The 19,424-nt window shown below is 37.9% G+C and overlaps 1 protein-coding gene across 1 annotated transcript in view; it reads right to left on the bottom strand.

Moving 5' to 3' along the window:
• Window positions 1–19,424, bottom strand: part of COL19A1 (collagen type XIX alpha 1 chain) — a 330,132-nt gene that overhangs the window by 31,699 nt on the left and 279,009 nt on the right. Inside the window, exons 35-42 of the mRNA XM_033217563.1 lie at window positions 16,811–16,864; window positions 15,368–15,421; window positions 12,442–12,486; window positions 10,034–10,084; window positions 9,889–9,933; window positions 9,440–9,466; window positions 6,106–6,159; window positions 1,453–1,497 (exon numbers count right to left, since the gene is read on the bottom strand). Of these exons, the coding sequence (XP_033073454.1) occupies window positions 1,453–1,497; window positions 6,106–6,159; window positions 9,440–9,466; window positions 9,889–9,933; window positions 10,034–10,084; window positions 12,442–12,486; window positions 15,368–15,421; window positions 16,811–16,864 (375 nt within the window). The remainder of the gene's footprint in view (window positions 1–1,452; window positions 1,498–6,105; window positions 6,160–9,439; window positions 9,467–9,888; window positions 9,934–10,033; window positions 10,085–12,441; window positions 12,487–15,367; window positions 15,422–16,810; window positions 16,865–19,424) is intronic.

Here is a 19,424-nt window from a genome sequence, read left to right as displayed (position 1 = left end):
CTATCTCAATAATGCTGCCTCTTTGAAAAACATATTTGGAATTTCTCATTTGGATTGCCTGTTGCCACTGTTGCACGTCTTTTAAATATTTTCAGTGGTGGCCAGTATTTTTTCCTAGAAGAAAAGCTTAATTTAGGGTAACAGCAAAATGTAATTTGTAGACACACCTGGGTGAATACAATGAAAAAATTAAGCTTTATTTTGTCACAAGGAAACAAAAATTAAAATCACACGATGTGAGTAAAAGAGGAACAGGTTGTAAGGGTTCTCTAAGGATACTTCCAGAAACTGATTTCCAAATATGTTGCTGGGAATGGCTGTGAGTGGGGCAGTGGTGAGGGAATAGAATTAAGTGTGTAGTCAACTTTCAAGAATACTTCCTTTTATAAAAAATTTGGAAGGGCTTTTCAAAGAAGATATTTTCATGCTACTTTTACAGTCATAGACATATTTGACTTGATCTATAATGGCTAAGTAAGGGAATGTCATCATCCACAAAGGATGCAGATGATGGACGAGGCTCTATTTTGTGTTGTTAGACTTAGGAGTTAATGGAGTGAAGCAAAGTGGCTGTGAGTACTTTGTGGGATGGCAGTGGGTGATGAGCAGGGCTTTGGTGGTGTTGGCTGTCAGTAGATTTCAGTGGGTGACTGTGGGTGGTGATTTTAGGGCCCTTATCTTATCTTCTTATTTTCTTGTGATACAAGCCCATGGTTTCCATTGACTGTCCTGTAATGTTATCCTGGACCTGCCCTGCAGGGGCACCTAGCAAGAGGATAAATGGCCTCTTATTCATAAAGCATGACCACAAAATTTTAATTAGAGCATCATGAATGAAGATCAGAATGATCTCTAGGGTTCAGAGAAATAATTTCAGCCTTTCCTGGAGCGCTTCCTATTCATTTGAAAAGACCTTGATGAGATTAAAACGTTTGACACTAGAGAGCAACAAAAATGATTGAGAGGATTGAAGGGCTAGTTTACGAGGAAACATTAGCAGCAATAAAGCTCTGCTAATAACACCGGGCTAAGGAATAACTCAGGCAGATTGCAACTTAATACAAGGAACTTGAAGTACATGCCTGAGGATAAGAACTCTGTCTTTTGAAGACTGAGAAACCTTGAAATATGACAAGAATAGAGAAACACAATAAACTCTCCAAAGCTGTGCTCATAAATTAATGTATAGTAACTGGGTTTCCTCTCTCCTCCATGAAAATGACTTGGGAAGAAAATAAAAGAGGACAAAAAACAAACAAAAAAAATTAAGAAATAGAGGATTCTGGAGGTGGAAAATACAGGTGGCATTATTTATGAAACTAGAATTGTTAGGAACCTAATGCCATGGGAGTTATGGTATGGTCGCCTGCCCGTCTTGATCCCTGGCCACAGGTGTATCATGGAGATAGAACCGTTTACCTGTGAAAATTATGTGAAATAATCTGAACTCACCGACATCCCTGCTATTCCCGGGGGACCGGCTGGGCCTCGATCTCCCTGTTGGGATTTAAAAATATTGCTACTTTAATGACATCAATGAAGTCTTTAGTTATGAAATTAATTCTCGAATAATAATTTGGATTTGGTAAAGCTTTCCTTTGGATCTGATAAGTGTTACTGGTATTAGCTGGGGTGAAGCTAGTGTGTAGATGGAAAAATAGCAAACTGAGTGGCTAATTGCCAGCTGAACTTGTTACAGCTTTTTTATTTTCCATAAAACTAAAGTAAATAATAGTTTTAATGAAAGCAAGCATAGATGTTATCATTTCTGTGAACTATTTTAATGTCCCTTTACATACTTATAGCTAAAATCAGTCAATATTTTTATTCCACATGTTCAAAAGATAATTACTCTTACTTAAAAGATTAAGCACTTTGAGTGTCTTCCAACAAGCTTTTCCTATCCTTGTCTCATTGGATGTAGAGTTAGAATAAAACGATCTACAGCTAATGATTTGTAGTTCTCATTTGGCCAATTAGAAGATCCTTTGAATTGCTCTGAACAACAGAGTGACTCAACTCCTTTTAAGAGCTGATGTGATATTTTAGATAAAGCTGACAATGCTAAAAATACTAACGACTATATATATGGGATAATAAAATGGCAATTTCATTGGGCAGAAACTGAATTTAAAAAACTTCATAACTTTACTCAGGGACATAAAAGGCTTGATTTAATGAAGAGATATGCTTTGTTCTTGGAGAGCAAGACAATGTTGTAAAGGTGTCATTGCTAACTGAACTAATTTATAAATTTAATGCAATTCTTACAAAATTGCAGTTTGATCAAATGATACTAAAGTTTACTTGGGATAACTTGAGAGGATAAAAAATTAAAAAAAGAATAATAAAGAGATACTAGTAATACCAACATTTAAACATATAATAAATAAAGCTATAATGGAATATTGGCATAAGATTAAGCAGCATATCAATATACTATAACAGAAATATCAGAAACAGACCAGCATTTATAATAGGATTTTATTTAACAAATAGTTCTAATAATTGGATAATTTCTTTGAAAAAAGTTTGATTCTTCTCTTTATATTATATCCCATATGAATTCCACATAGAGTTATATAAAAATAAAATAATATAAACTATAAATGAGTTCAAAGAATGTATTAGTGACACTCTGATCTTGGTTGAAAATAAAAGTCATTTTGTGCATAAAAGCAAAACAAGAAATCATAAAGAAAAATAGTGTTAGATTTTACTACATTAAGGTTATATTTACAATAAGATTCAACATAAAAATGAAAGGCAAAGACCAACTAGGATGAAAACTCCAACACATAAGATAGAAGTAATGTCTTTAATATATGAAGCATAACCATCATCAAAAAGAAAAAAATAACTAATAGAAAAATTGGGTAAAGGACATAAACAGGCAATACACATCAGTTTCCCTCTGTTCCTTTTGAATTATGAAATTTTCATTTTTAAAATTAATATATTAGAACTTTTCATTCAATGAAATATTTGCATGCCTCACTTCTCTCATTCCTTAACCACTATCCTCGAATGAACTTGCCTCTTATTTTCATAGTTACACCTGGCACTTTGTCAATAAAAATATTTTTTGCCCATCCATAATCTCAATTTCATGCGTTCCAACTTTGGACCACCATTCCACATCATTCTAATTCACTCTTTGAGTACCTTGAACCCCTAAACCCTAATCCATTGATGGTACACATTTGTTATCATTCACTCCCTGGATGGCCTCTCCCTCTTTTTTGCCTAGTTAAAATACCATGGTTACTTGTTATAATCAATCCCTTGTGCATGCCAATAAGCCAATAAGAGTATTGTCCCATTCTTCCTTCCAGTACTCACCTGTCAAAAGCAGAACATTGTTTAAATCCAACTCCCCTCCTATTCTGTGTCTTTACCTGAATGTCTGAACATGGCTGGAAAAGCACATGTAGTCCTGTTTTTTTTTTTTTTTTTGGTTTTTTGTTTGTTTGTTTGTTTTGAGGTGGAATCTCGCTCTGTTGCCCAGGCTGGAGTGCAACTGGCACGATCTTGGCTCACTGCAACCTCTGCCTCCTGGGTTCAAGCAATTCTCCTGCCTCAGCCTCCTGAGTAGCCAGGATTACAGGTGCCTGCCACCATGCTTGGCTAATTTTTGGTAGAGATGGGGTTTCACCATGTTGGCCAGGCTGGTCTTGAACTCCTGACCTCAGGTGATCTGCCCGCCTCGGCCTCCCAGAGTGCTGGGATTACAGGCGTGAGCCACTGTGCCCTGCCAGCACATGTAGTCTTGTTGAGAGGTCTCACTTCTGTTCATGACCATGAACCTCAAGAGGGTCCTTAGGGCTGAGCAGTAATCACACTTCTGTGGTCCCTGAACCCTCTCTCTTTCCTAGAGAACCTTCTCCCTAAATCCCCAACCTCTTTCCCTACTTTGCTCTCGGATAATGACTTTGCTTCCTTTTTATCTGAGAAAATTTAAGCAATCAGAAAACAACTTTTGTAGACTCCATCCAATACATCTTCCCGCCTATCAGCCTCTGCCCCCATACTCTGCTTTCTCCCCTTTCACTGTAAATAAACTATTCTCTCTCAAGCCAAACCCTCCATATATGCACTAGGTCCCCTCCCCTCTAGGCTACTTAAAGACATTGGTGGAGCACTCTCTCCTCTCTCTCCAGCATCATCATTCCCATCTTCCCCTCTACTGAGTCATTCCTTTAGCATATAAGCAGTCTGATATTTTTATTATCTTCAAAATCTATCTGATAAAACCTTGACCCTACTTCCTCTAGTAGCCTCTGGCCTATTTATTTGCTATCCTTTGCAGCAAAACTCTGTGAGCATTATTTATACTGACTTGCTGTCTCTATTTTCTTTCCTAGTTCTCTCTTAAATCCATTCAAGTCCACAGTTGCTCCTACAATATAGTGAAATAATCATTTATCTGGTCAAGGTCATCCATGACCTCTACATTGCTAAATATGGATATATTTTGAAGGTAGCACTGATGGGATTTTCAGATTGATTGGATTATTACAGAATGAAGAGGAGTCAAAGAGGACCCTCAGTTTTATGACCTGAGCAGTTTGCAAAATAGGGCGGACATCATCTGAGATGAGGACAGCTATGAGCAAGGCCTATTTTGAAGGGGTGGAATTATCAGGAGTTTAATTTTGTACATGAGACCAAATTTGGAGATATCCGTTAGACAGCAAAGTGAAGGTATTGAGTAGGCAGTATGATATAAAAGTATGGAGTGTGGAAAAGAAGTCTAAGTGGAGATATAAATTTGGCTGTTCTAAGCATAGAGATGCTGTCATAAAGCCGGAAAAGACTAGATAAGATTACCAAGGGAATGACAATAGAGTTTTTAGAAAGAGAAAAGAGTCAAGGGTTGAGCCCCGAGGCCCTCCAGTAATAGGAGATCAAGAAGAAAAGGAAGAAGGAGCAAGGAAGACTAAGAAGTAACCAGGGAGGCAGGAGAAAAACTTGGCAGCCTACAATCCAAGAGAGAATAATGAATCAAGGGCAAAGGAGTGATCACCTGTCTCAAATACTGCAGATAGGTCAAGTAGAATGGGGATGGGGCCAGGTAGAAAGGTCAAATATTGAACATTGGATTTAGCAATGTAGAAGTCATGGATGACCTTGACCAGAGAAATTATTATTTCACTATATTGTAGGAGCAACTGTCTCCACTGTTTCCTCTCTGATCTGAGCCAACATCAACTGGCACCTGGATTACTGGATATCTTTTAACTGGCTTCCCTACTTCCACTCTTGCACACCCTCTGGCTGCAAGTTCCCTCACGCCAATACTCAGAAACCACTGATGACTGCATTTTACACAGAGTGAAAGATAAAGGCCTTACAATGACTTTTAACCCTTTTTATTAGTGTTTCTCAAACTTCCTGCGGTAAAAGAGCAATCTCTTATTTATTTTCTAATATATCATGAACAAAGATAATTCTACCATCACATGCTTGCTAGACATTTTAGACTAATTACTGGACATGTTTTTAGGTGCTTCCTCTCAGTCTCTGTACTAACCTTGCCACGGAACCCATAACAAAGGGTCTGCAGACTGGCACTGGTTCTCCACTGGCTGTACATTGAGTAGCACTGCTCTACATGAGGAGTCCACTTCTCACCTCCACCCTCGCCGCTCTGACCTCATCTCCTACCACTATCCCCTCACTCCCTCCCCTGGTCTCTTTGGATACACATCAGGACATCTTATGTCTCGGGCTCTTCAGACCTGCTGTTTCCTCTTCCTGGAACATTATTCTTCCAGACTGGAGGGGACTTGGCTTTCCCTCTCACCTCCTTCAGGTCTTTGCTCAGATACTGCCCTCCTACCCCCTCAGCACTCCTAATCGTCCTTAACCCAATCTACTTTTTGTTTTTTTCCATAGCCCCAACCATAAGATGTAATTTTAAAATGTGTATTCTTTTAGTTTCTATATCCTTTTGCTAGAATGTAAGTCCCATGAGTACATACATTTTTGTCTGTTTTGTTCCTTTATATATTCCTAGCCTAAAACAGTGTTTGGCACATTAGGTGCTCAGTAAACAATTTTGAATGTTGAATAAATGAACACATTTCTAACTTCTGTGCTTACCTTTACACCTGGAAATCCTTCTAATCCTGGCAACCCCATTGCACCAGGCTCTCCCTGTTAAATATAAACATAAGAAATGCAGGAGCAATAATCAAAACGTTTTTAAGCATTGGTTTCCAAAGCAAAGATATTTTTTGCTTAACCTTCCCACCCCAAACATTGATGTGTAATTTAGCAAGGAAACGATATGCCCTGTTTTTAAGCAACGTATTATTGCATTTGGTGTTTGAAAATAGTTTGAGAGTGAAAGCTATTCTCCAGAGAGGTATATTTTCTGATTAATCATTTTTATTCTGATTGAGAATCTAATCAGAATGAATCCCTCTGCTCAGTGATAACTCCAATTTCAATAAGAACTAGAATGAAAGACGGGGCTTTAATAAAGTTTGCCAATTTGTGAGCTACCTGGTGCTGCTAGATTTTCAGAGAATAAGAATAAACTGTTTAAGAGTAAATGAAGATGGAGCACTCAAAGCAGTGTTTATCATCTTTAAGTATTCTCTGCAGCTGGACAAGAATTGTGAATGCTTAAGAAGTTGACCCCAGGATCATTATCTCCAATAACACTAAAAGTTATTGCTCAAGTTGATGAGTCACTGGAAGGGGGTAGATTAGTGTTTTCTATTTTTAAAAATCTTTACATGTTCTAGTGTATGATCCCAGGCTAACTGGAGCCTGTAGACCCTCAAGGAACACATTGGGAGAAGCTGTGGTGAAAGAAGTTGCTAACTTTGAACAAAAAAAGCATTAGGGAAGGGGTGTTCAATATTTTGGCTTCCCTGGGCCACACTGGAAGAAAAAGAATTGTCTTCCAATAAAATACACTAACACTAATGATAGCTGATGAGCTAAAGTAATCATAAAAAAAATCTCCTAATGTTTTAAGAAAGTTTACAAATTTGTGTTGGGCCATATTCAAAGCTTTCCTGAGCTGCACGCAGCCCACGGGCCATGGGTTGGACAAGCTTGCACTAGGGCTTTAAGTTAAAAAAGAGATAAAGTGGGGAGTTGTTTGATGCCTTCTTGTTAATAAATTAATGTTCACTGCAAATATTTTCTTAGGACACTGGATGCTTTAGACATAATCACGAAGAAACAGAAGTTTTCAAATTGTATTCTATGTAAGTGTATTTTCACATACATAATTCTAATCTGCTTCAAAAATATTACCAAGGATATAACTTCATTATTATTTACAACATTGCCCTTATTACAGAATACTTAATGAGTGAACATATGAATTGATATGCTTTCTACGTTTCAGAAATCTTTTAAAATGTCCCCTAATATGTAACTTGACAATTGGTTAAAAAAAAAGTTCAGATTCTGTTCTGCATAAAGTTCTGTAGAAGAGTCCCTAGGTTGCTGACAAAGGAAACACACTCTTTGATTCTCTTTGTTTACATTCTCAACAGTCCTTAAGACAGAGAAGGTGCTCAATCAATAATTGCTTGAAAGTAGCTAATAATTAAATATTTAATTGAAGATCACTTATAAACTGAATACCAAAGGAACGAAATGGAGCACCTCAGAAGACAACAAATTCAATTAAGGGTAATATTCCTCTAGAAAGGTTTATGGAGAAGATTAGAAATAGTGAGGCAGATCTATTGTCATGGGATTTGAAGAATGTTGGAAGAATAAATTTCCCACCTCAAAAAGACTTATCAAGTTTTTGCTCTGTGATCTACAGTTCTATCATTCCTGGATTATTTCTCTGGCATGAACTATTATTTTTCCCTACAGGACAGATGGTGGGAGAAGATGAGAGTTGCAGGATGCTGCTGACAGAGAACCCAAAAGAGTAACTTCAAAATTCTATCTAGGATAAGCCTGAATGTGTACACTAAATGTGTATTTAATTTCATGATTGCAGTTTTCTGTTTTTGTGCTTCACTCACTTAATTCACATCTCTAAAAGCAAGGAACACGCTTCCATCAGTTTTCTTTATCCTTTGTTGCAGCTAAGAAATTTGAAGATTAATCTTCAAATTCTACTCAAATAGGTCTACATTTTCGTTGCCAGCCCCTTGTCAATGCCAGTAAATTTTAATTTATCCTTTATTATAATACTTAAAAAGTTCTTATCTTAGTCTGCAGTTATTAATGCAAGAACTTCAAATAATGTTCCCAAAAAGTCAGTGAGAAGCCTAGGTACTCTTAAATGATTCAGAGAAGCTGTTTTGTGCATATGAGTATGAGAGGGAAAGACCAGGAGGACATTTTTTAATCAACAAGATGTAAGAAAATTAAAATTAGAATGAAGCACATAGTTGGTTTCAGGTAAAGATAGGGTAGACAGGGTGCATGAATAGTAAAACAAAGGACACTTTGAATTACAGAATATGATCCTAACTAGTTGAAATAATGCTTTCAGGGGACAACAATTTGGCTTTTAATGTATATTTCCCAATAATAAAATCAAACCGCTCTTTAATGCATCTCTTTAAAATATGTTTTTAGACATAAAAACATTACTTGTTATGACTTGTCCCTTTGCTGATTTAAAATTTATTCGTTGAGTTTTAACAAACTGTACTATAATGAAAAGGCTTTAAATTTTTTTCACATGGCAATAGAAAGTGGTTTGAACATTTATTTCAGCGTTAGGTACATTTGAGTTTCAAGTGTATACCCAAAGGTTAAAAGATACACAAATGAAACATGAAGGATATGCTTGAAAAGGGCATGACAGGAAAAAATGCCCAGCAATAAAGGGCATCTAATTGAATTTGGCAGAACTTTTACGGTCAGGCTCCATGGTTGAGAAAGATGCTGAGAACAATTATCGTCCTTTAGGCGGGGGAGGACATGATCTCCTTCCATGCTGAGTGTAACCTCCTGATACATTCCTCCTAATAAGCAGGTTTATGACAAAACACATCTCCTGCAGAATAATTGCCTAAGACGTTTAAAGCAAATAAACAGTTCCTTCCTTTTTTGTTGGGGAGATGGCAGATATATTAAGGGATTTCTTTCCAGTAAGTATTTCTCTTCCACAATCTACTTAAAATTGAATCAATCATCAGAAGAGGGCTATTGGAAGAAAGTGTCCCATTTATCAGAGCTTTATATGTGTCTTCCTCCATCACAGGATGATTTTAAAAACATACTGATGGAAAGAGACAAACCTCAAGGGCAGTGACAACATCAGGACTAATGCATCTCAGAAATAGAGAACACACTGCTGGCATTCCTTTTGTGGCCTGCTTGTCACACTAACATGTTAATGGATGAACACCTAAGAAGGCAGGCCATTTTGCCTGATGCTTTTCTTTCAAAATTTAACAAAGACCAATATTCTAAATGACACAAAACATGGGAACATTCATACCACTGGGCCAGGATCGCCTTTTGGGCCCTGTAAGAGAAACATGGAAAGTCATTTTTCAAATAATGACCAAAGCAAATTTACAGAATAAGAAACACCACTGGCCAATTTGTTTTAATACATATACAAATATTAGCAAGTTTTCCTTTAATTACAGTTTGAATTTGAGGAATAAGATGAAAAAATATAACTTGATGGAAATTTCATAAAAGTGATTGCTTGGACATTGATTTAGTTCTTAGATTTGCAATGAAAAAAGTGACAGCACCATGAAAAATGCTATTTACATTTTCTCAATTTTATTATAATTGGTTTTACTTATTTTCTTCTGCTGTAAAATTGGGCTATTTTTGTAACATGAAGTTTTCAGTGAACTTAAGAGGTTTTTACTGTTTGTTTTTCATTGTGGTCGTTCAGCTCAAGTATGTTTGACGATAAACAACTGTACTTACAGGAGGACCGGGTGGCCCTGGGTAACTGGGAACATTCACACCTCCCTTCAAAAGAAAATGAAAAGAAAAGAAAAGGAGAAAGATGAGAAGAATTTACAGCAGTCTATAACTGGATTTTAAATAATTACAAATATAATACAAATACCTTAATTTTATATAAGCTGCTCATGCCATTTCCTTCATTAAATGGAATACCCTGCAGAAAGAAGTGAGATACAGAATTATTCTTGAAAGTTAGTACTTTGCATCTCTACATTTTATCATTTTACCAAATGATACTATTCCTCTTCTATTTTTTACTTTTTTCTATTCTATTTTACAAAGGGAGTTTAATACTCTAAGTAAAATAATACAACGTTTTAATTTTTAGCTTTTCCAAAGCAAATGCAGGGAAAGAAATGAAAAGGGAGTGTGAGCTACACCTGAAGCAGACAGACACTTTCAGCTGGGGTTTGATTAATGTTCAGGTTTGACAGATGAGACATTTGGAGGAAAATATTTGCTCATTAAAATTCAGTTTCTGAATTGCCAATTTAGACTAACTGTTTACAGCCTGCTGACCTGCAGGCTATAATGCTGTAGTGCTGATGAAGATGTGAATAGGAACAATTTGGCTGCTGAAAAGTAATTTTTTTCCACAGTCTCTTCATACCAAATAGAAAATTAAGGTAAATGGGGAGATGACGTTATCCACAATGCTATGTGGATGTTTCTACAAAAATAAATTCTTTAGGACAAAAGAGAATAAGAACATCTTGAAAAAAATTGACATGTCCTAGAGTAACCAACACTTAAAGGAGAACTTATTCTATAGTTTAAAAAAATCATACATTTTAGCATTTAGGAAAAATTTGCATATGAAAATTTTAGTTAGGATCTTTTGTCTTTCCTTTTAAACATTTGTATAGAATCATAGTCAAATCTGTCTTTTCCTTTCTTTTTTTTTTTTTTTTTTTTTGAGACGGAGTCTGGCTCTGTTACCCGGCTGGAGTGCAGTGGCCGGATCTCAGCTCACTGTAAGCTCCGCCTCCTGGGTTCCCGCCATTCTCTTGCCTCAGCCTCCGGAGTAGCTGGGACTACAGGCGCCCGCCACCTCGCCCGGCTAGTTTTTTTTTGTATTTTTTTAGTAGAGACGGGGTTTCACCGTGTTAGCCAGGATGGTTTCGATCTCCTGACCTCGTGATCCGCCCGTCTCGGCCTCCCAAAGTGCTGGGATTACAGGCTTGAGCCACCGCGCCCGGCCCTGTCTTTTCCTTTCTGCAGTTTTCACATATTAGTTGAAGAGTTGAAGAAGTCACTGTTTCATTGTTTCTGTATGATGGTGGCCAGTGGTGTTCTGTGAAGACAATTTGCATGCATCTTCCAAACACTAGTGATGGAAGAAAAACGCTCCATCCATCTATTACTTCATTATTTAACTCATTTATCTGACAGTGACTGAATGTCTACTATATTTTAGTGTGCTACGTCCTGAACAGACAAAGGATATTTTCATCTGAGATTTCCAAAGGAGGTTTCCCAGGGAAGAAAACATTTAATCAGTGTTTTGAAGGATGGGTGGTTTTGGAGAATTCAGAGGGAAGACAAAGATATCTTAAGTGCATTATAAAATTATAGGTCCTTTTCATGAACTCATGTTACATTTGCTGTTCTGCCCACTGGGGAAGGAGTGAATTTTAGGATTGGAACCCTAAATACTTTCTGTCCTGCTTTCTTGTCAAGGGAAAAGGTCAGTAACATAGATGAACAGATTTAGGAAACAAGTTCAGGAAATAGAGTGCTAATCTCTTCATTTACGTCTACAAAGCATGCAACTGCACGCAGACTGATAATAATCCTCATTGTCTTCAGAAAGTCACGGTCAATTCTGCCCTTTCTATGGTGAGCTTGGTTTACTAAAGTATTCCAGTGAGGTGGGGTAGGAAAGGGTGTTTGGCGTGACTCTCAGCTCGGCTCGGCTGCGATTCGAGCGTGGCCCCACATGAGGGCAGACTTGCCACGGAGAGAGGCTCCTCTCCTCTCCACCGTTTCCCTGACGGAGCGTGCATCTGTCTCAATCACAGTAATAAAAACATTGATGCCTCTTGTACTTTTTGTTCACTAGGAGCTACATAAATAGAGTCTCCTTGCATCTCAGACATCATGAATGGGAATGAACACATATAGCATAATATCAGATTTTCTACCAACTCGCATCAGCGGAAAAGATCTATTTTTCTGGCCCTTCTCTTTTCTGTGAATGAAGCACATTGAGATGAAATAACTTTCCCAGGGGCCCCGAGGCAGGAATTGGAGAGTTGAAGCACAAACCCAGGTTCCTAAATCCAAGATGGGGAGACACTCAGTATGCAAATCTGAGCATTGCACATTGAGGCTGAACCAAAGGGCGAACAAATCAGGTCTCTTTAAAGCTACATTGGCTATCATTTATATTTATACACAAAATTCAGAAGACTTTTATCTTTGAAAACATCTAAATGTAGTCTTACCTCTGAGTTATAAAAGTCTTAAGTAAACACATGAATTTTAAGTTTTAAGCCTAGAACAACTCACAGGTGGTCCAGGTGGTCCGGGTTTCCCAGGGGGTCCGTCGCTGCCCTGCAAGGGATATATAGACTAATATCAGCGGTGTAGACGTTTCTACCCCAGGTTTACAAACTATCTTCTGAAATTAATCACAGAGCCGTCTTCTGAAATCAATATGACTTGCCATGTTGTTTCGGCCTTGTAGTCTCATACAGCTGGGCTCTCTCCTTTACCAAGGAAATACATTTCTAGACCACAGGACAGGTAAAGGCCTTTTCCCGTACCCATTCAGATTCTCACAGTGTGAGCTCCAGAAATGAAGCTTGTTTTTAGATGGAGCCAGACAACCCAGGTGCTTATGTCCTGGACTTCCAGTGCAGCTGGGGGAACTCTCTCAATGTGGAACTCTCCTACGAGCAGGCAGTGGGCTCTGGGATTGTGGCTCTGAGTCAGCCCTAACATTGAGCCTCATTTCTACCACCTTCATCTTTTGGAAACCAGAGGGGACATGAACATAATTTGATGCAAGTAAAAAAAATCACAACCTGTGTTGTGTCTGCAGAAGGGAAACTTCATCTTCCATTTCCTACTTTAATATCTGACTTTACACCCTAGTCAGACACATCTCCCTGAACAGAAGCAACTGTGGTATAGCACTGTTGAAAGCAAATGGTCACTACAATATAAACAGTCTTAGTCTTATAGGAGAAGCAGACTGAAAATAGAATTTGTGAAAATGAATTCAAGTTGAAAGTTGAAAAATGTATTTCACTTTTAGTTTTACAAAACATAGATGTTTCTTGGTCCATAACAAGCAGAGCTATTGAAGTCCCTCTGGTGTCTCTCAGCAGTTCTTCCTTTTTTTTTTTTTTTTTTGAGATGGAGTCTCGCTTTGTCGCCCAGGCTGGAGTGCAGTGGCCGGATCTCAGCTCACTGCAAGCTCTGCCTCCCGGGTTCACGCCATTCTCCTGCCTCAGCCTCCCGAGCAGCTGGGACTACAGGCGCCCGCCACCTCGCCCGGCTAGTTTTTTGTATTTTTTTTTTTTTTAGTAGAGACGGGGTTTCACCGTGTTAGCCAGGGTGGTCTCGATCTCCTGACCTCGTGATCCGCCCATCTCGGCCTCCCAAAGTGCTGGGATTACAGGCTTGAGCCACCGCGCCCGGCCCAGCAGTTCTTCCTATAACTGTGCTTTTCTCTTAAAATAGTAGCCTCATAAAATCTTTTAAGTCCCTCTATAGCAGGGGAAATGGCAAGACATGGTTAATTAAAAAAGAATTCAGATAGAGTAAAATTTCTACTCACAATGTCCAAGAATTTTGAGGGATTTTAGTCCATTTTAGCCCACAAATGCAATCAAGGACTTCATTCCAATACCCTCCCATTTTTTGGTAACGAAAGTATCATAAAATCTTTTGTTTGTATGTTTATCAATAAAAATAAACTGTAAAGTTTTTCTTGCACTGCTTCTGCCTGAGAATACATAACAAAGAACAAGCATATAGTTTCTTTTCTCAAACTGCTTTGATGGTGGCTATCTCTCTAAAACATATCATATTCTGCTGACAACTGGCAGTGTCCTTCAAAGAATTATGTCATAGTTCTAATGAGTCAACAAACAAGGAAAAATATGTGCCTATTGAAAAGCCTTTTTTTCCACCTCTGGCACAATTAAAAGTCATATCTTCACTCTCATTTGTGCCCCAAAGCTCATCTCAGTGTGGGATTCCCATTAACTTCAAAGGCAAGTCTACGACTGAATAATTTCCATAGAGAACAGAGAAAAAAGGCTGGTGGAGTTGGGCAAGCTCCTTGGGATAAAATAAAAAAAAAAAATGTGCGGAGACTATCTAGAATAAAGGCATTGTTTCCTTCAAAATGTGTTGAGATTCCTTTGCTCCTTGATGTCATTATTCTCCACGTTGGTCAGGGAACTCGTGTCCTGATGAGTGGGTGGAAGCTGCTTGAGTGGCTCATGTGGACTCTTGATTCTTATTTCCCCAATCTAAATAGCTAGGCTTATTCCACTTACTTGCTGGATCTGCCTGGACTAGGGCGATAGGGCCTGTTTAGATCCTAAATGGGGTAAACATGTGAAACTGTGTGGTGTCCTGTCTGAGACTCATCTATTGCTGGTCCTCCTTTCTGACTATGGCAACCCATCTGTCCAATAACTGATCCCCCCAGGAAACAAGCTATCCTGGTTCTTCAGTACATTTCCCTCTTGACCGTCTAGGGACAGAACGTCTAGACTGTCTCTGCAAGCTCTTTGGTTACTAGAATCTTGGTCCTGAGAGCCAGCCCGCTGTCTGGAGCTTTTGGAGGTGGGGCCTTTGGGAAGTGATTAGGTCATGAGGGTGGAGCCTTCATGAATAGGATTAGTGCCCTTATAAAGGAGGTCCAAGGGAGCTTGGTCACCCTTCTACTATGTGAGGACACAGCTAGTAGGAAACATCTATGAACAAGAAGGCAGACTCTGCCAGACACTGATTCTGCCAGCACCTTGATCTTGGACTTCCCACACTCCAGAACTGAGAGAAATGTGCATAAACGTTTGTTGTTTATAAGCCACTCCGTCTATGGTATTTTGTCATAGAAAACTGACAGCCCCTGTGGCTGGAACTCCCTGGTACGCACCACATTACTTGCATCCTTTCAGGAGGCTCCCCCACCCAATCCTTCACATAGATGGTTGCCCAGGATCCTGAATCCAGCCTGAACTTTTGTTTTATGGTTCCAATGTTCTATTTATCCTTTCTCCTAGGAAAATATCTCCCATGTTGAGAATAACCTTTGGACCGATATTCTTCCAAGTCCACTACAAGAATAGCTACTCTCTGCCATCATTTCTACTTTCAGGCTTTGCTTGATTTTATGGCTCTCTCTGTGAAGAGTCTCATCATGCTCCCACTCTGAGCCCCAGTTTGGATGGTAAGTGAGGCTTTTCCTTTGTACCTTTTCACCTTTTGCTCCTGTGGGACCAGGATGTCCAGTTCTTCCTAGTAAGCCCTGTAAAACACAAAACTAAGTTTGTTACAGAAACAACAATTAAATGGCCAAAGGGTATTGGAAGTTGGTTACTAAAACTTACACATTTTGAAGGTCATTTGATCTTAATTAAATAAGCCCTAGAAGCTTATATTTCTTCTGGCTGATACAGCAGCTGTATCCTGCTGATAAGCCCTTGGAAGGGTAAAATGTGTATTTGTGGTCGCTTTTTCACCTTGGTCAACCACATGTAATGACCTTAATTGGAACCTTTTGATACACTTAAGAATCTAGTCTTGCTGTTTAAATGGCAATTTACATAACATTATGCCTTCCTAAATGAGCTATAGTTTTGGTAGGGATCAACATTTTAAACACTTCAAGGCGGCAGAATTAACAGTGTGCATATTGAGTTATATGATCTGCATTTTACCACTGAAAAATAAAATTTAATTTTAATCCTTTGGGAACAGAGTTAGCCATAATTTTCATGGTTTCTTTCACAACTCTTTGTCATCATTTTTAATTTTAGTGAACAATTTAAAGTCAGGTTTGTTCTATATAACTGTGGTGAAAGCATAAATGACACAACTTTAATTATGGAAAATCCTTATTTCAGAACATTAAAAATATATAATTACATTCCTACTGGTGTGGTAAAGACTCTGTTGGCAGAGGAACTCTAAAGGATGAGGTGGAGAAGCTGAAGCATGTGCTGGGTTGCCAGATTTAGCAAATAAAAACATAATATTTGGGATGAACGTATGCTAAACAATTATTTGTTTATCTGAAATTCAAATTTAACTGCATGCACTGTATTTTATCTGGCGACTCTAGAATTAAACTCTGTTTGAATAAGAGATTGGGTTTGGCAAGTATAAAGGAAAAGAGATTCTGTTCTAGGAAAACAAGACAGTGAAAGACACAAAGGCTTTGATGGTGTGTTTGAGTGTCAGTGAAAGCCTTGACTAAAATAGAGGTATTTTAATTTATACATAGGAATAACAATAAATGGAATCCAATAATCCTTAGCCCACTTTTTTTCCTTTAGAAAATAAATTCTCAGTTTGTGCTGCCATTTGACTATCTCTTCTAAAGGTTAGTGCCAAAAAATCATAAATAAAAAATAGAACGCTCTTTTATATGCAATTTCTATTTCAAACAGACTAGCTTAATCACAGACTGCTTTCTGGTCTGGTGGAATTCTGATGCAAGTCCCCAGGACACTGAGCAGTCTTAAGTAATTACTAAATGAAAATCTGAGAGCTTGGATGAGGCTACTTTTCCAGGCAATAGCTGGACAATCTACATAGAGGCACAGAGAACAAAACGCAACGAAGAAAATTAATTCACCTCGCATCATCCCAGCAGATGTAAACCGTGAGTGCAGTCATTTCAACAAATACTTACAGGGGGTCCAGTTGGGCCTGGAGCACCTGGAATGCCTGGAATTCCTTGAAGACCCTGGAAAAGATAGTTCCTACCATAAAATCTGTTATATCATTGGGAAGAAGGCATTTTAGTTAATCAAATATTTTGACCATTGAACATGAAACACTTATTTAGCTAATTGAGAAACATAATGTATGTCATATGCAAATACCCTTTTTTAATTCTAATTTTCTAATTTCAAAAATGTAACTTTTTCTTTAGGGGTGCAAGTGATTTTCGGTTATGTGGATACATTGTATAATGGTGAAGTCTGTGATTTTAGTGCACCCACCACCCAAGTAGTGTACACTGTACCCAATAGGCAGTTTTTCATCCTTCACTCCTTGCCTGTCTCCTCACTTCTGGGCCTCCAGCATCCATTACAGCACTCTGTATGCTTTTGCCTACTCATAGCTTAGCTTCTAATTTTAGGTAAGAATATGTGCAAATACTCAGTTTTAAACAGTAAGAAGGGTGAGATAAAATGCCATGACATGGAATCTGAAGCAAACATAATTTAATCTGGTGATTCATAGAGCATTTCTTATTTTATAGAGCCATTCCGTCAGCAGTAGTATCTAAGAATCTTGTACTGGTAAAACATGGAAATACAGATTGTAGATTGGCAGAATGCCATTGAAGAAATACATGATTACACTAAAGTTCCATTCAGCTTAGGAAAAATGGAATATGTTTTATGATATAATATTTATTTTAGCTCATCAGTTTATTACAAGGAGAAATTTGGCTCATTGGTGAATTTAATTTGGAACCCTTTCATGGCTTAAGCATAATAATGGATAGATTTCCCCTCCCTCCCCTCCTCAGATTTGTAGAATAGCACCAATTATACCAGATAGGATTTAGGATGTTGATACATTTATATAACAAGGAAGAACCGGCAAGATTAGCTAACTTATGTAATTAGTTTTGAATATTGTTAATAAATTACATACAATTTATAATATGAAATATTTTGCAATTATTAAAATCATGTTTTAAAAAAGTTAGAAAAGATGCAAAAATACAAGTCACAAATCTTATATAGCACAGTGTCTACATTTTAAAACGATTTTAAATGTACTTCCTAAAAGATGGGAATGATACAAACAGGCTTTTATTATTTTATCACGACAAATAGATAAAAATTTTATCAGAAACTTTAGTGTTAGATGTGTGTTTTAGAATTCCGGATTATCAGTTCATTTCACAGGTAACATGATATACATACTGAATATTATGTAACACTGCAGTAGTGCCTGAAGCAGTGCCCTCTAATAAACATACAAATATTTCTGTGGCAAAACACGATATTCTGACAGAGTGGGATAGACGAGCTCTGTGTGAGTTAGGCCAGATTTGGCTGCCAAATGAACTTGCTTGGGAAACAAAGCCAAACTTGGGAAACATTTCCAGGGTTTTCAGAGGCTTTGGTTTTGGAATTTATAGATGGGTGTTGTTGATCTCATTTGGCTCTGTGTCTCTACCCAAATCTCATCTCAAACTGTAATCCCCATATGTAGAGGGAAGGAGGTGATTGGATCGTGGGGGTGGTTTTCCCCATGCTGTTCTCATGATAGTGAGTAAGTTCTCAGGAGATCCGATGGTTTTAGAAGTGTTTGGAAATTCCTCCTTTGCTCTCTCTCCTGCCGCCTTGTGAAGGTGCTTGCCTCCTCTTCACCTTCTGTCATGATTGTAAATTTCCTGAGGCCTCCCCAGCCATGTGGAACTGTGGGTCAATTAAACCTCTTTCCTTTATAAATTACCCAGTCTCAGGAAAGTTCTTTATAGCAGTGTGAAAATGGACTAATACAGTTGTGGACCATGACATTACTATTACCAGAAGTCCCTCCTGGACAGTGGGAATAGGGAGAAATTTTATCTTTTAGTGCTTTTTTGTATTTTCCTAATTTTCAGTAATGAACTGGTATCACTTCTATAATGAGAAAAAACTATTTTAAAATATCCTTTTGTTATATCAGACAACCATGTGATACATCAAGTTCTAGATTGAATGATTCCACTCTTTCAGGATTTAGTCTCCTTTACTGAGTAAAATATTCTTTCTATATTGCTATACCATTCTTTGTCATGATACAATTCCTTTACCTTTCACTATTATATGCATTTTCATATACTTTATAAATATTATACGACATGGCCGTGGAAATATTACTGCATATTGATTATGAGCATTCTATAGGACTGTGAGGTGGATCAAGATTCTTTGCATCAGTGGGATCAAGGACCAAGTTCTTCCAGGTTTGTCCATTCAATGCCAAATGGTGTTGTGTGTTACTTCAGGTCTATTCATGTGATATGATATGAAGAAATGTTTAAAAATTCTACTTGAACATGCTAGAATTCCTCATGTCATATCCTCATGTCCTTGGGCCAAATCTTGTGTGTATTTGTGTTAAAGAATGTTGACATATTTTTTCTCCAAAATTTTATCAATCTCATTGGCAGGGCTGTGTGTGTGTGTATGTGTGTGTGTGTGTATGTGTGTGTGTGTGTGTATGTATGCTATGTATGCATGTGTGTGTACATGGGCATGTGTGCATGTGCAGGCTCTACATACCAGTATATGGTG

Source organism: Trachypithecus francoisi, unplaced genomic scaffold (assembly GCF_009764315.1).
Source record: "Trachypithecus francoisi isolate TF-2019V2 unplaced genomic scaffold, Tfra_2.0 Lachesis_group10, whole genome shotgun sequence".
NCBI classification, from domain to species: domain Eukaryota; kingdom Metazoa; phylum Chordata; class Mammalia; order Primates; family Cercopithecidae; genus Trachypithecus; species Trachypithecus francoisi.
Note: the sequence above shows the minus strand (reverse complement) of the source record. Positions and strands in the feature narration are given on the sequence as shown.